Source organism: Rhinolophus sinicus, chromosome 4 (assembly GCF_057876585.1).
Source record: "Rhinolophus sinicus isolate RSI-liver-muscle chromosome 4, RSI-T2T, whole genome shotgun sequence".
In the NCBI taxonomy this organism is placed as follows: domain Eukaryota; kingdom Metazoa; phylum Chordata; class Mammalia; order Chiroptera; family Rhinolophidae; genus Rhinolophus; species Rhinolophus sinicus.
Window position 1 is genome coordinate 55,765,642 of NC_142504.1, and position 17,584 is coordinate 55,783,225.

General features: G+C 46.8%; 1 protein-coding gene across 3 annotated transcripts in view; it reads right to left on the reverse strand.

Annotated features, from left to right (window-relative positions):
• Positions 1-7,124: 7,124 nt before the first annotated feature.
• Positions 7,125-17,584, reverse strand: part of GLI3 (GLI family zinc finger 3) — a 278,504-nt gene continuing 268,044 nt past the window's right edge. For all 3 annotated transcript variants that reach the window (XM_088797850.1, XM_074340521.2, XM_088797851.1), the window contains 2 exons: positions 13,475-13,802; positions 7,125-12,602 (listed from right to left, as the gene is read on the reverse strand). In XM_088797850.1, the coding sequence (XP_088653976.1) occupies positions 10,273-12,602; positions 13,475-13,802 (2,658 nt within the window). In that variant the 3' untranslated portion in view covers positions 7,125-10,272. The remainder of the gene's footprint in view (positions 12,603-13,474; positions 13,803-17,584) is intronic.

The following is a 17,584-nucleotide window of genomic DNA, read 5'->3' on the forward strand; positions in this document are numbered from 1 at the left end:
GCGCATTTAGTGAGCAGAGAAGGAGCTGGCAATGTGTCCTGATGCCAGCAGGGCCAGCTCCTCTCCAGGAGCCAGGACCTTGTAGCTCTGGACACATCTGCTCCCATCCATTCTTCTTTCTCAGTCTGAATGTTCCAAGGAGAAGCCCCCTGCAGTATAATTAAAATTGGGGGAGATTTTAAAAGCCCTTGGAATTTCCCCAGTGATACGAGTGTCTCTGTTACTCACGAGCCCTTGGATCACACCTGAGTTTAGGTTCATGAGGGGACTGCTGGTGGCCCCCAGGTAACTTCAGGATGGGAGCTGCTCACTGGAGGAACCAACCATCTGATTAGAAGGTTGGGACTCTGAGCCAGCCTGCCTTCTGGGGAGTGGAGGGGGGCTGGAGATTTCATTCAGTCACATGGACAGTGATTTTATCAGTTATGTCCACATAATGAAACCCTGATAAACCTCTGGGAACTGGGGCTCAGTGGAGCTTCCTGGTGGGTGAACACATTGATGTGCCCAGAAGTGAGAGACTCTGGTTCCACGAAGTGCAGGGGCACAGAAGTTCTGTGTTCAGGACCCTCACAGACTTTGCCCTCTGCATCCTCTCCCTTGGCCAGTCCTGAGTGGCATCCTATGTAGTAAAACTATACATATACATATAGCGCTTTTCTGAGTTCTGTGAGCCATTCCAGAGAATTACCGGTGTGAGAGGATCATGGGAACCCCTGAATTTGTAGTCATTCAGAAGGGCAAGTGGCTTGAATTTGAGGCTGGTTTCTGAAGTGGAGGCCGTCTTAAGGAAGATGAAGCCCTACCTCGGGTCTTCGCTGACACCTCTGTCCCAGTAGAAAATGCCAGAACTGAATTGCAGGACACTAGCTGGGGGTGGTGCAGTCATCCTCTTTCTTCATTGCCTTTGCACGCTTCTTTGAAGGGAAAACTGTGTCGGAATGAAGCTAGAATCTTGGTACACATGGCCAGCAAGGATGGATTAAAAGCAGCTTATTTTCAAAAATCTTCCTTTTGGCTGAGTGTTAAATCTGCTTGATTTAGGATGGTCTCGGAATACATTCCAAACAAGCTGGGTCGTCACCATGTTGGAAGCTGCTGGGTGCTCAGATGGAACAGTGGGAAGTGATACTAAATCGTCTATAACGGCACAGCAAGTGAAGACACCCTGGGTCAAAGCAACTGAGGGAAAGGCTGTTTCTTGACCTTCTGTCTTTAAGACAATGGAACATTCTGTTCTTTTCTCAAGTGCCTTGGAGACTTGGGACTGAGTGTTGTTTGTTACTGCCCTGTAGATGGGGCAGAGGTGGGTGAGAAAGGGTCATGCTGTTACCTCCATTTAATTGACATTTATCTATGCTCAAGGGGGAAGGAGCTTGGATGGGATCTTTGGTTTTTGTTCTTTGCATGAACTTCAGAGGAAACATTTATCATGATGTTTCCTGACTTTATCTTTGGAAGGATGTACGTGAAATGGGAGCTGCCTGGGAGGCCTGTGTTCATGGAGCAGGGAGTTTCTCGAGTAGCAGGGTTAAAAATGGGTGTACAGTTACTTACAATAGGAACCTGAGTGTCTATCAGTCAATGAGAGGATAAAGAAACTGTGGTACATATATACAATGGAATATTACTCAACCATAAAAAAGAATGAAATTTTGCCACTTGTGACAACATGAATGGACCTAAAGGGAATTATGCTAATTGAAATAAGTCAGAGTGAGAAAGACAAACACCACATGATTTCACTTATATGTGGAACCTAAAATACAAAATAATTGAACAAACAAAACAGAAACAAAAAATTCACAGATACAGCGAACAAGTTGATGGTTGTCAAATGGGAGAGGGATCGGGGGGACTGGGTGATAAAGTTAAAGAGATTAAGCTGTACAGATTGGTAGTTATAAATATAACAGTTATGGGGATGTAAAGTACAGCATAGGCAATATAGTCAGTAATATTGTAATCACTATATATGGTGTCAGGTGGGTACTTAATGTATCAGGGTGATCACTTTGTAAGTTATATAAATGTCTAACCACTATATTGTATGCCTAACACTAACATATATTGAATAGCAAATGTAATAGAAAAATAAAACAATTTTTAAAATGGCTGTGCAATGACCCTGTCACTGATAGTCACCCAAAAAGCCTGAGATATTCAAGGTGCAGGGGGAGAAATCTCTTTCAGGAGATTGCAGACAATCTTTGAGGGTGACATACGTGCTGGGCTGTTTTGTTTGTTAGCCAATTTTATTTTTCTTGCTTACCAAGTTTGCTGCTTATTAAAAAATTAGCTCTGGGCAATGCATCTAGGTGTGTTTTGGGTAAAACATCTGGGGGTGTCAGAATCATCTTCAAATGAAAATGCAGTTGACTCACTGGGGACACCCACCTCCCCACCCCCCACCCCCACCCCCACCCCCACCCCCACCCCAGTCTGCTCTGCCTGGAGAACCCTGGCTCACCTCCATCCCCAGCCTCAGCGGGGAAGGAGGAGAGGGAGGTAGCTAGCTGTTTGTCTCCATCCAAACAGCAACGGGATTCCTTGGCCTGACTGTTCAGTAATCCTCGGCCAGCTGGCTGCCTCCTTCTCCTCTGGGAACGCAGTGAATCACACCTCCGCAGTGCACTTGGCCCGTACACGTCCTGAGGGCTGGAGGCCTGCATCTGCCAGCCCAGAGGAGCTGCAGTCAAACTTCTGAGCACGGATCACATCGGGGGCCCTGGAATTTCTAAGCACCTGAGGCTTTGCAGCTGCAGGGGAAGAATACTGATCTGGGAGCAGCAAAATTGAAAACTCACTAGACTGCTCACAGGGGCAAGCTTTCTTTTTCCCTCTTCATAGGGGCGTTAGCAACAGGAGGTTCTCATAGGTCAGCCCAGCAAAGGAGTGAACGTGCTTGTTCTCTTTCTGCCTTCCCTCCTGCTGTCCTCAGAGAAGGTAAACCTCTGCTCCGCAAGCTCTCTAGCCTAGTCAGGACCTTAGCAGAACACCAGGAGTGAGGCACTGGGTCATAAATACTACCAGACATGTATGGGTGCATGGGGGGGGGGTGCTTCAATGGTTCAGGGACAGAGAACCAGGAGAGAGGTGTACTGCTGCGATCTCTTTTACCACTGGGCATCAGAAGCACACATCCCAAGGCTAGACCTTGTTTCAGAAGCAGGGAGAGGATAGGGTTTCAGCTGCCTCTAATTGGAGTGACCAGGGAGTCTTTCTGTAGATAGAGCTTCAGTAAGGAGCCCTGTGAGACACAGCAGAACAGGAGGGGCATAAAGCCAATCCATGCGGCTTCCCGCCATTCTTGGTGATTCTCAGCCAGTCAGCAGGTGCCTCTCCCCGGGAAGGCCCTCAAGAGAGCCTGGCCCGCTGTTGTGTGCTGCTGGCCCTCCTTCCAGCTTGGTCACAGACCTGCCAGGACACCTCTCCCTGCTCACTCAACCACAATGGGAAAGGGGCAAGCAGAAGAGAAACTGGGAGCAGGAGGGAGGTTATGCACAGAGCCCTGCAGAGCTGCACCCTGTAAGACTGAGGGGATCAACCTTTTACCTTATTAAAATAGTCATGGACCCACAAGCACTATGAACTGAGATTCCAATGAAGTGTCTTGCTGACTTGGTGAAGAGTGGTGATGGGAAGCCTGGTCCATGGGTCCAGGTTCCCCAGCACCCACACTGCCTGGGGGATGCTCAGCCTTGTGCCAGCTGGAGCCCGCCTCCTGGGGGCTGGGAAGGGGCAGGTCCCTGGTCCATGACTGGCCTTGCTGGCTCACTCTGCTGCTTCCTCAGGAGAAGACCAGCTCTGGGCCTATGCCACTCCAGGGGCCCACCCCCACGCCCCTCCTTCCCACAGGCCACCCACCACCACCGCCAAGAGGTATTTTTAAAAATTTTCTTTCCTTGAAAAAATCAAAATAATCTTCCACAATTCTTATGCACAGCAAACCCAACCTGGGTCCTGGAGGGACATAGCAGTATTTGCTCTCTGCCTCATGCCGTTTCCCCTGTCAGGCACTCCCCACCCTTCACTGTCCACTCATTCTCAGTGCCCAGTTCACATCAGTGGCCTTCCTGACATGCCAGACCCCACTGTGTCTTCAGAGGTCTATGTCACTGCTGTGTCCCCTCAGCTTCGTAACCTCCTGCACCCATTCACACATCTGTCTAAAGCTTCCCTCATGCTGCCCTCCACCCCTTGTTTCCCAGGGGTCTGGCCCACAGTCCAGTCAGTCCCAATGCTTGCTCTGTTCTCTTTACCATCAACCACCTCCTGGCTTCTGCCTCTATATTAGGTGATTAACACAGTCAAGCCTTCTGAATTAATGAAGGAAGGAAAAAAGGAAGGAGGGAGGGAGGGAAAATGAACAACCACAAGAAAACTCCCACCATCCACCTCTCCTTGACCCACCATCTCTTTCCTTTTCCTTGGAAACATGTACTTAATACTCTCCAAGGTGCATTTTGCCCATGTTGGTGACACTACGGAAATCGTCACATGTCGTTTAGAGGACAGGAAGCACCACGTCACAGCTGAGTGCAGTACTTTTTCTTAGTGGGAACATGTCTTAGTACTGATGACATCTTGGATGTGATGGAATGTGATATGCCACTTGAAAGAGGCCACTAAATCCCTTTTGTATCTATCACGTGTTGCTGGACTCTCAACTATGGTGCTGTAGTTTCTGCTCCCAACCACCCACTGTAAAGCACCTCCCCACGGTCACCCAGGGCCTCCTAACTCTCAGAACCAGTCCTTTTCAGTGCTCGTTCTACAGAGTCTACATACTGCTTTTGTCATCGGCCTCCTGAGACTTGCCACCCTGTGTCCAGAGACACCGTCTGTCCTGCGTCCTGACCTCCCTGTCCTCCTCTGGCCAGCCCCTTCTCAGTCCTCAGGGCCAGGGCTCTTCGGGGTTTATTCCTCACTCAGCCCTCTTGGTCTGCACTGGGCCGGTAGTGGAGCTCTCACCACTGGCCTCCTCTGTCACCTGTGTGCCGAAGCTCTCGAGTCCAGTCTGTACTTGAATATCTTTCTGGGCATCAGCCTGCAGTCGGGCTCTCTCCTTTTCATTTCTTAAACCACAGCCTCTCAACCTGGAACCATTTTCTCCCCAAGGGACGTGTGGCAATGCCGGGAGACATTTTTCCTGATTACAACTGGGGGTGGGTTACTGGCATCTAGTGGGTATTGGCCAGGGATACCACTGAACATCCCATGTACATAGGAGTCCCCCACAATGAACAAGTATCTGGCTCCAAATGTCCGTAATAGTGAGGTTGAGAAGCCCTGTCATATGCACTTCAGATGGATAACGCCCCACTCTGAACTTTTCCGTATCTTTCACGATATACCGCTGTATCCTGTCATTACACGTCTGTCCCAACTACGGGGCTAGAAGCTTGGAGACACACTGAGCTTTATTCCCATCTCCAGTCCCTATCAAGGAATCTGCATGGGATGAGATATCCAGCAGTGCTGTGAATTAATGGAACATGTAAGTATTGTCTGATATCCCCAGAGAAACTCTAAGTTCTCTGAAGGCGGGACCATCAGAACCTCCAATGGTGGAGAGGAAGGTGGGAGCAGCAAGGGCAGAAGTGAAAGATTCGGGACAGGTGAGAAAATGTGTAGAACCTAAGATCCCACGCCTCTGCTGGCCGAGTGTGGGCTAATGCATGTGGCTACCCCATGTGGAAAAGAAAAAAAACGCCCCAAAACAATTTAGATCCTGTTATTATTTCTAAAAATTGTAAAGAGGTTGAATAAGTAGGTAGAGAGGGCATAAGGTAGGTCTATGTTGGTAAAATGAGATTTTAAAAAAATGGAAGTGAATCTTAAAAGAAAGATGAGCCCAGATTGTATTTGCAATAGTTAATATGCTACGAAGTAAAACCAAAGGGGGAAGACCACCATGAAAATAAAGAGAAAACCCTGGAGAAAAAGAGGATGAATAAGACAATTTTGGGTTAATTTTCCAATCTATTGTAGCATTCTCCTATTAGATTAATATTTGGGTAATATATAACATCTTTGAATTCTCCAAATTACTTAAATCTTAGGAGACACCATATGGGTTACAGCTCTACCATTTTACCTCAGATAGTGCTTCCTTCACAGAAGACATCTTTTAAGCAAAGCCATTAGCTGTACCTGTGTACCTGCTCACACTGGCTTATGGGGACTTACAGGAATGTGTCATGAGCCCCATTCCCCGTTCCTTTCAATCAGCCTTATTTTCTGATTTAATTTTGATTTGCCGCATGGCATGCATGTTCGTAAGCTGACAGTTGATACCTAAGGTTAGGGCATAAATTCCTACTTCTTTTTCTGAATTCATTTGGACAACTTATGTGAGGGATCTAGTTATGAAAGCAAAGAATTCTGGGCCTATGGGAGGAAACTCTCCCTTGTGAATTAGAAAAGCATGAAGCATCTCTATGACTGCAGAGCCCCTGCTAGAGGACAGGGAGGGGCCTTCATCACCCACAGGACAGGCAATTCCCTGGGACCTGGGTGAGCGCATGCGTGTGCACAAGGGTACCATCCATCCTTGCCCTGACACACTGACAACCACCACCCTCACCTGCTGGCTCAAAGGACACCTGCTACTTCTTAGACAGAGGAAGGGGACTCTTTTGGTGCCTTTTATGGCGCTCTGGAGAATATTACTGAAATAAAGTATAAGAAACGAGAAATGAGAGAAATCGCTTACATTTCTATGTGAAGTCAGTTATTAAAAGCCACATAGAAGTAGGCTTGCACTATGTCAGATTTTCTGTGAACATGTTATACACTATGCCCTTTAAAACAAGAGGACAATATATAAAAGAGGGACAAGACGTTAAACGTTATTCATGTCCTTCCACATAGAGTTTGGCAAAGTGGTAACATTGACAAAAATAATTATAGTTACCACCGGCATGTACAGGCACACCTGTCACCCCGCCAGCAGGGCATAAGCATCTCATTTCCCACCACCTTAGGGACGAGGGGTCTGGGTCTCAGCACAAGGCCACTTGGCCTGTATGTGGGGGATCTGGTCTAAACATAGGCTCTGAATTTTTCTAAAGAAAGCACTCTTTCCAGGCACCTATGAATTAAATAAGCAACCCACTAAATTTCAGTACAAAGAGTTTTTTATTGACATTGTAAGAAACATCGTTCTTTCTCTTTGTTACAAAAAGACTAAGTGGTTCTGAAAGCAAAAGTCAGTCCATCTGTGGCGGTCAGAGGTGGGCAATGTGGGGCCGCACGGGCTGCGGGCAGACCCGAGGAAGGCCGGGCCGCCACGTCTGGACACTACATCTACAATACTTAAATGTATTTACATGTCTTTCTTTTAAAAAAGGATTACACATTTTATTTTTAAAAATCTAAAAAAGGTGAAAAAAATGAACTTGTATTTTATCTTACATGTTTGCAGAATACACAACAGTAAATTGTCAGAAGAGAACATCCTCCTATTGGTTCAAAATATGGGAAACCAGCTTACAAGACAGCTTGGACTCTCTACAATCGTGTGCTCTCGGCCGGCTGGGGCACAGCCTGGAGCTCTGACTGGGCAACACTAATGGTCCCTCGCATTAACACGGTCAACATAAAATAAGGCACATACATTGCAGGAATCACAACTCTGGCTCAAGAGGACAAGCCAATGTATAAGGAGCAGGGGCAGTCTCATTAGTTCTTTAGAAAATCAAACAAAATGGTTTGACAAAAACACGTTTAACACCACTGTTAAACAGGAGTACCATGTATGAGCCTGCATTACAAAGTAGGATGGGACCTAGCGAGTCGCTGGAGAGAAGGCTGGAGGCTGGGGTGCATCCCGCCATAGGAGACGCCAAGTCCATAGAGATCCATGTCCAGACAGGACACTTCTACATGGCCCCAAAAGACCTTCCTACCACTGACTGTCAGAACAGAGCCATCCTTCTGAGATTTCCATAGTGAGAGAGGCCACATATTCAGCTAAAGTATGAGTGTCCCCTGCAAATCTACAGGCAGTAGCAAGGAAAACAAGTCTAAAAAAGAAAAAGTAAAGAAAGGGGGCAACCCAGAGAACCATCGGAAACCAAAGGAAAAAGAAGAGGCACCAGATGACAACAGTGCCCATCTCAGACATCCAGGAATACTACCGGAAAAAGGTCTCAGACAGAGGACAGGGATTGGGCCAAACCACAACAGCATGAAAGTTAAGACCAGGACCTGGGGATTTTGACGGTTCCTGGAAAAGGATTTGCAGCCACTGGATCACTGATTTTATGATCTGTTTGAGGAACACAGAAAAAGCCTTGCTTTTCCCATTGATCTGAGCTACTCAGCTCAGATCAGCAGCTGTTTTTTGCTTCTGGGTCCTATTCCATAACAGATGCATCCTTTGATTTTAAAGAAGGTGCTGCATGTGGGAGAATGGCAGGATGTGGAGGAAAAATCTCAGCATCCAGGAATATTCTTCTGCTGATCTCAGGAATATTCAGTTGAAAACAAACCCAACTGTCTTAGCCACAAAGTTCCAAAAGGAAATTCACCTCCGTGCTGAGATTCTTGGACCAACTGAGAGAACATAACCATGACAAAAATGGGCTGGTCCTAACATTCTTTCTATTATCTAATATTTTATTGTACCTGATTTTGTCTTTCTAATACTAATTTAAATGGCAGGAATAAAGGGAAAAAGCCACACAATTGAACCACAAATCACTTTGGATAAATCCAACTCCAGGATCAACGGGAAGAATACAGCAGGTAGTCTGAGGTGCTAATGCGTATATTTTTTAATAGTTTACATATTTTAAGAAGTAAAATGCTGGATAATCTATGTACTCTGTGCACACATAGTATGTCTTTTATGTGTATCCACTGCACATGGAAAGCAGCTGCACTTTTTAATCTTTAAATGTTTTAATCCAAAACAAAAGGACAGATTAAGTCCACACTAAGAACTGCATAGAACATTTAATTTCTTAAATGGATGCAGCATTTAATAGATAGGGTATAAAAAAAAGGCGTCCAACAGCTACTAAACATCCTCCCTAGTCTCTCAAATACCAAAAATGGTTAAAGCAATTTATTCCAATTTTCATTGTATGTGAGATTTTCTGTTACAACCAAGTATTATAAATCCCTGAAAATAGGGTGCTTAAAACAGAAGTAGTCCTTGACTATAGTGGGATTAATATGTTAATGACAGCCGGTGGTGGGGTTTTTCAAACACCTATATACTTACAGCTACATAACACCAATTCTCAGTTATCTGGTAACAGTAAAGAGATGGCGCGAGCTCATCAAGACAGCAAACCCACAAATATTCTCGAAACTAATTCTGTCCAATAGCTTTCAATCTATAATCTACCTAACTTCTAACCAGAACAGATGAAAGAAGCAATGTGTCTGAGTGTCAACAGCTGCCCTTTCCCTCTCTCACTGGAGCACTGAACATTCATGAAGAAAGAGGGAGAAGAGGCCAACTGGGTAACTGAGAACTGACCGTACACACGTATACCACAAAGCTCTCTACGGACAAGAATTATAGATCCAACCTGTGAGCAAACTATCTCATTTCAAGAGCCCTGATTTCCACTTGTGTGCAATTGTCCAAGGCATGCCCTGAACTGAATTAGGGTTGGGGGGCATGTCAGAAATCTGTGATCTATGATGCAGTGCACCCACAAATATTCTTAAAACTCACTGTGCATATTTGGATTCTGGTGCCCACTATAGCAATTAAAAAACAAAACAAAACAAAAAACACTGAGCATATGTAAAGGAAAATTTCAAAAGCTGGACATGAAACCCTGTGGTCAAAGGCATACCAACTCCTAGTTCCTTTGAGTAATAAAGAAACATGTCAAATCCTTTAGTTTGACCTCTCTTTGAAAAGAAGGAAGAACATGCACATCACACATTTACACTGGTTTACTAAAAAGGGGGCAGGCTTACAGTTTTAAAAAAAGTGGGTGGTTTGAGTATAACAATACTGATTCAAACTGAAATGGAAGACAGTTTCTCCCTAGAATACTTTAGGGTTTTTCAGAGTCCTTTTCCATAAAAGGAATATACTTGAAACACATCCCAGTTAGATGAGATGAGATTGCTAAATACATACAGAACTAAAGAAAAAAACAAAAGAAAAACCCCAAAAAACAAACAAACAAAAAAACAACAACAAAAAAACAAAACAAAAAAACCAGCAAAAAAGTGAATCAATTTAATCTTTTAAACTCATAAAGTTTCATGTTTGTTGGCAGTCCTTTTTCCTAGCGCCTATTGCATAACTGCAAGGAATCTGCTTTCCTCCGCGAGGGAGGTCAGCAAAGAACTCATGTCCCCAATGGCCATGTTGGTGGTGCTCACAGACAGTGCTGGCAACTGGAGGGATGTCTGTGGCGTTGTGAGGCGGGAGGAGCTATGGGAAAGGTTCTGAATGATACTCGGGCTCAGGGCTCCTGACATCAGGCTGGCGTGGTCCCCGTCATCTATGATAGCGTCAAAATCAATCTGCACCCCTTCCAGATCATGGCTGTCCAGGCTGTCAACTGTGCTTGTCACCTGGTTAGCACCTGGGGAAAGTAACTCAGAATTTTCGGCGCTGGCCCCCTGCAGCAGGCAATTGGCTTCTGAAATGGAGAACGAACCAGTTTTCATGTCTTGCTGACTGAAGCCAACGGTTTGGTCATAGAACTGACCAGAGTAACTCTGAACATTAGAACAGAGCTGATGGGGCTGCCCTGGCATCTCCATCTTGATGCCATTCACCCTGCAGGTCTGACTTGTGTCACTGTGCTGTCCTGGCTGGAGAATGAGGCTGCCCCTCGGCACTGCCTGGCGCCTGCTGCCTCCATAGCCGGCACATGGCTGGTAGCCTCTGACAGCTGCCAAGCTTGATAGCTGGCCGCCAGTGCTGGGAGGCCCTGGCAGGCTGCTCTCTGGCCCTTGATAGATGTGGATATGTGAGGTAGCACTAACCTGCCCCAGCACCTGCTGTCCGGGGCGGCCTGCCCCCTGGTGGTGCATGCTTTCACCTAATAGCTGATGAGCCAAGTACCCCTGTCCCACCGGCTCTCGAGTTGGCATGCCAGTCACTGTGCTGCCAGCTGACTCACTGGGCACCACTGGCAGGCCAAAATCCAGCTGGCTCCCATTGCCTTGCATTGTGGTGCTTCTCAGCTTTGCCGCTTGAATTCCAGCACCGCAGGCGCTGTCCAGCAGGCCAGGGGCCCCGGGCTGCCTGTTGAGGCAGTTCCCATACTGTTGAACCTTATAGGGCTGTTCGTGGAAGGCATTTCCGGTGGTGCCGGTCCCGCCGCTGTGGCTTAGCAAGTGCTCTGGGCTGCTGTAGGCACTCCCATGCTCCCCGAGGGTCGGATAGCCCCCTGGCCCTGCTGGGCCAGGCCCGTTCCTTAAGGGATTCTGTGGGTGGACACCCACATTGCCGTATAACCCGAAAGCTCGAGCCGGCTGTGCCGTGGACCGCTGGCCACACTTCAGCCTAGAGGAGGACAGGTCGGCACTGCCGGAGCTGACCTCGTTCCACTGAATGGGCAGGTCAGCTTTGCTGGCTTCAGGGCAGGGCTGCTCCAGCGCGCGGTACTGCTGGCTGGTGTGGCTGTCCGGTAGCCCCCGTGGGTCAAAATCGCTCCCCAGGTTGGGCCCATGGGACATTTTGCTGTCGTCAGAGATGGCGCTCTGGAAGTGCTGTTCATACCCGGCTTGGTTCTGGGAATTTAAATACTGCACCACGTCATCAGGCAAGAAATCCTCATCGTTCAGGTTCACCTCAGTGTCCATGGTCAGGGACTCCAGGGTGACGTTCTCAGTAATGCTTGGAGGGCAAGGAGACGAGTGGAAGTGGCGGGACTGGCCACCCTCAGGCCGTGTGTAATTCTGAAGCACTAAGTTACGCTTTTCCAGGGATGGAGGCAAAACCGGAGGGTTAAAGCTGTTTAGGCTGTTGAAACGCTGCACCCTGGGCAGAGAGAGGCTCTCTGACACTGTCCTCACCGGGTCACTGGCTCTTCTCACACTGTGGCCCAGCGTGTCCTGGGGCAGCAGAGGTCGCCGGCCATAACTGTGGGCACCCCCATCGCTACATCTCCGGGGAGGGTGGACCGGGGGCAGGGCCCCCGCGGACTCCCTGCCGTCCCCGAGCAGGGCCATCCTGGTCTTCAGGCTCATCCTCTCCATGTTGGGCAGTGGCGTGGGCGGCGGCCCGCCCGTGGCCGCAGCGTACTTGGCTTTCAGGCGGTACTGCTGGGCCGGCGTGAGGCTGAGCAGGCTGGGCAGGCCGTCGCACTGGCTGGCCTCACTGGACCTGCGCGAGGCGTCTGTGGAGATGGGGTCATAGGAGTCGGCCACACTCACGTTCTGGGGCCGGCCCTCGGCCTGGGACGCCTCGCTGGACCTCCGGCTGGAGAAGCAGGGGGAGATGCCCGAGGAGCGCCGGCTGCTCAGGTAGGCGGAGCTGATGGTGCTGGCGCTGCTGTCCCTCCTGTTGAGCATGTTCAGCACGGTGACGTCCACCCCGGAAAGGTCGCTTCTGTTCGGGAGAAGGGTCATGGGCCCGCCCAAATTACAGCTGTTACTGGGCTGGGTGCCTGCGGAAAGGGTGGCAGAGATGAAGTCATTTCAGGAGAACTTAAAACAGGTCTCTGCAAACAGTGAAGGGCCAGGGTGCAACTATTCTCAGTTCCCCAGGCCAGACAGTCTCTGTCACAGCTACCCACCTCGGACAGCACGAAAGGGCCACAGGCCATAGTCACCGAGTGGGTGTGGCTGGGGCCACAGGCTCACAAGCTCAAGGACAAAGTTCTGGGACCCCTAGCTTAAACAGGACAGTAAGGACTTCTTGGATGGGTTAAGCTCCTCACAGTCCTGGCACAAGTGCAGAGTGACGAGCCCAGGACGTATGCACACTGCTAAAGTTACAGGCACGTCACAGGCCAAAGGCTCCAGGACTTCACGTCCACACTCAGGGCCTCTGTGACATCCTACAAAGGTGTAACACGCCTGAGTGTTGGGGTGGGAAGGGTCACCCTTGGGATGTGCTCCAGGCACTCAGTGTGGTCTCAGAAGCAAAACTACCTTGGGCTGACAATGCAAACGGTTATTTGCCTTTTCCTCAACTGGAAGGACATCAGTAAGGTTGCTGCTAACCTCCTGCTTTTAGATGTGGAAATGAGACAGGTGCTGAGCACAGACGCCTCTGCTGCTGGGATCTTCTCATCCGGTCGAATAGTTAGGATTTCACCAGCAGAATGTGAGTCTTACTTTTTGTTTCAGTATTATAATGTCACTACCTGCTTTTAAGCTATGGACTCTCCAGAAAGGCAACAGTAATGTGTGTGGCTATAGCATAATTTTATGACTGGTGGAAAAATCAGCAAACAAAGCCAAATGCCAGGTTCCTCTCAGGGGTCTCTGGCTGCATTTCAAAGAACAGAAAACCCTGAGCAGATGCAAAACTCACCATTTCCTATGAGAGGAGAGACCGCAGGGGCTTTAGGGGGTAGGATGGGGTTCAGTCGCGGAAGCATCCCATTTACTTGTTTGAGCCTTTCTAGTTTCACGTGCTCCATCCATTTGGTCCCTGCTGGGTTTCTCCTGGCTTGTAGAGCGAGGGCTGTGGTTGCAGTGGAAATGGTCGAGTCCATGATTGGGGTTTCGTCGATGGCACTGAGGTCTCCCACACCCCCTCCATCGGTCAGAGGAAGCTCGAGCCCACTGTTGGAATAGTTGCTGATGGGGGACTGTTGGCTGCTGCATGAAGACTGACCACCAGGGCTTGGCTGAGATGTCTGTTGGGGGCAAGAGGAAAGGCAAGAAGTGTTACTGGGAAGGAAAAAGGAAAGGGAGTCAATAATGAGAGATGGTGCAGATTAAGACCTGCAAGACACTGGGTTGAATAGGAAGAACTATGTTCTGGCAAATGGAGGTAGCCTCCCTGGACCACAATGACTGATGACCCACCGGGTGGATGTGTTGTGGGGGGAAATGGACAGTAGAGGGTGCTAGAGGTGGTATGACTGCCATGACATTAGCCATGGAACCCTGTCCAAAACGCCAACTCTGCAAACACACCTCCACATCCCACATCCCAGATGTTCTCGAGGACGATTTAATTATCGTTTTGAGTAGTATAAATCCAGATCACAGGCGCACCACATTCTTTGAGGAAGATTGCTTCCAATCTCACACCCACGACTTTATTCTTTGGGCAAATTACTTAGCCACTCTAAACCTCGGTTTCCTTACACAGAGGGTGCCAAAAAATGTACACAAATTTTAAGAAAGGAAAACTGTATGAAAATTGTAATACTCAATATATACTGATACCGAAAGACGACTACAAGTCACATTTGACTTCTGTAATTACAAGAGGTGCTCAGAGTGGTTACCATCAGCGTCTAGACACTTCTGACTACGGAAAATTACTGGTTGAGCATTGTTGACCAAAGTATCCACTTGTGTACATTTTTTGCCACCCCTGGTATATAAAATGAGGACCATTTACTTATCTTAGAGATTGTTGTGGTAATTAAGCATGAAGCCCTGAGAGTATCTAAGTATAAAAAAAACCTGGAGTGGCTCAGAGAGCATCAGCAGTCATTATCATCCTAGGTGGCTTCCGTCCTCAAGCTCACTCTGCTGAGCTGAAGTACACACGGCAGACACACTCCACAAGCACACACTACCTCCCCTCCAACAAGAGCCCCTCCAAGTTGTTCAGGGCTGGCTCCCCAAGCTCCTTGTAACTTCTCCCCTTCCTTCTACATTTTCCCACTTTGTGGAAACCCAAGCAGGGTGCGGGTAAAGACAGTTGTAAGAGGTAAAACTCCAATCACTTAGCTTCTGCTGCACCCAGAGGGGAAGAAAGGCTGCAAGTCACAGCCACCCCAAGTCTGGGGAAGGATCTGCCGTTCCCCTGGTGTGCTCCTCACATTTCACTAGGACAACCGGGTGATATTGCCCTAACCCCAACCAAGTGGACTGTGTAAGACATTCTGCAACTCAATGGGAACTTAATCCACCGGTTCTCAGTCAGGGAAAGGACCCCTCCAGCAGCTCCTACAAATGGGGAGTGGAAATCTCCCTGTCCCCACGTCTGGGGAGCACTATGTAAAACGGCCTACACTGAGAAGTCTGTTCAACCTAGAACTGGTCTATGTAAAATTCCACTGGTGATTGGTAAAAAGCCTACCCTTTCTCGTCCAGATAAGAAAAGTGATGTTCAGAGAAGCTGCGTGACTGCCCGAAGTCACAAAGTCAACAGTGAGACCAGCCCCGACATGGCCCACCCCTCTGCAGCTCCTCCTCCAGTGTTACTCTAAACCCTGGAGCCTCCAGCAGCCTCAGAGCACATTCTCCAGGGAGAGAGAGCCACACGAACTCAAGTACAGACACTGTCGTCTCAGGTGGAACACAGCGCTGTCAGGAGGGGTTGGGACACAGGTGCTCTCTGTGGAACTCGTTACACTTTCTCTGCAGCCATAGTACATACACCGGAGCAAATGAACACTCATCATGTGAGTGCCACTGATATATTAAGTCTGTCCTGGGCAACCAAACAGAGTAAAGTACAGCACACAAGTCTGATCATGAGTTCTGGAACCCTTGCTTGAGTATTTGCTTCAGCAGCGTCTTGGCATGCCAGACCACCTGCTCCTTCCCGGGCTTTTGATGTCCTTTATTCTGCATTGTCAAGTCAGAGTGTGTGCGTATGTGAATCTGTGTGTATGGACACATGCCCATGCAGACACATGCTTCCACAGGGCACGGAATAAGGCAGGAATGCTCTTACAATTAGATAAGAGCTTAAAAGAGCCCATACATTTAAATATAGATTAAATTGCTAACAAAAAATATATCCAGATCTTCCGCAAAGAAGGTGGTGCATGTTTGGTCTGGACTTACACTAGTCAAAACGATAATTAAGCAGTCTTTGAGAACATCTGCTTGGTCGGCTCCAGTGTGATTTGTTACAAAAACCTAGACAAATAGAACAATGAATTTTACCATCTAACTCCACATTTCCACATGCTGAATGTTCAAAGTAAAGTGTTTCTATGTTTGAAACATATCTAAGTAATGTTCATTACCAAAGATATCACAAAGCACAAAAACTAAAGAAAAATGAAATGAATATAAGTTAAATGTTAAAATGAAAACAAAACAAAAAAAGCAGAGAAGCCAAAATTCCCTCACCTTATTACCCACTGTCCTTAGGAAGTGAGAACAAGACATTTAGGACCATTACAGAGAAGGGACGTTGGATTAGTAAGAAAAAAGAAGAAAGAATTTAATTTTTAACATGATGATCAAATCAAAGACAAGATTTTACACAAAGAATATTAGAAATGTAAATTTCATGTGCATTAGTAAGTGTCTGAAGATAGCTACTTATATTCATACATGTGTGTCCATACACATATATAACAGTCTCCTGTGGAAATCTGATTACTTCATTCACGTCACTGAGCTCCAGTTTGTAAAACATGGGGCCTAGTCTCAGCCCCTCTATCTCTTCCAGCCCTATGTTTCTATGATTTGATTACTTTATAAAACATACATCTTGTGACATTTCAGATGTCACTGAACCAAACTGCCATAAATTTGTATTTCTAACAATTTTCTTTTTAAATAATGGAGAGGAGATGACAAGTTTTCTTGAGCTAGAGATATACATTAAAGGTACAAGAGACTCCGGGTTCTTAGGATGTCCTAACAACATAAATTGTTGTCTTTCGATGACATAATCTAGGAGACCATAAAGTCACATTCCTTATTTCATTAAACACTTGAGGATTAACTGTTGAATGTTCTGCACAATTATTACATGGGCAGACTTATTTTAGGAAGTTGGTATGTACTCTCAAGAAAAAATATATAAAGCACAGTTTATGATTGATTTAAAGTATAGTGATCAGTCATGATACACATATAAACTTTTTACTAAAGTGCTTTTTATAAGTGAAGTATAGCTACCCACTGGGAAGTAACGATAAATTTAAATAGTTTATTTGCATTATTTTTGGCTAGACTTAATGTCACTAAGACTCAGGAGTTCAAAGAACTTACTAAGTCATTAAAATGCAATAATTCATTGAATTCTACTCCATGAGCTCTGGAATACTTGTACATTATTTCCCATCCATACATCCTGCTGCCCAGGAAGTTATAGGTGTCCGTCCAATTGCTGGACTTTTCTAATTTTAAGAAAAGCTTCCTTAAACTGAGTATAAATCTACCTGCCTGATCATTTCCATATGTCTGGAAGTCAAAGCATGAGACTACTACCTGGTATTGTTCTTCCACCTCCAGAGAGTGACACACCAGAACCCCATACATTTGCAGAGTTGCCTCCATTATACGAGTACATACGGCCAAATGTAAATGTACTGAATCTCTTCTGATAGCTATTGTTTTTTTCATTTTTCTGGTTGTCTTTTAGAAAATCTTACATGTTATATTATGGCACATACATAAAACAAAATCACCAAGTGAAGTTTGAAAGAAGCTGCAACAGTAGCATAATCCGTTATGTTCTACTCGTCACTGAACTATAAAGACCTTTGCTGAT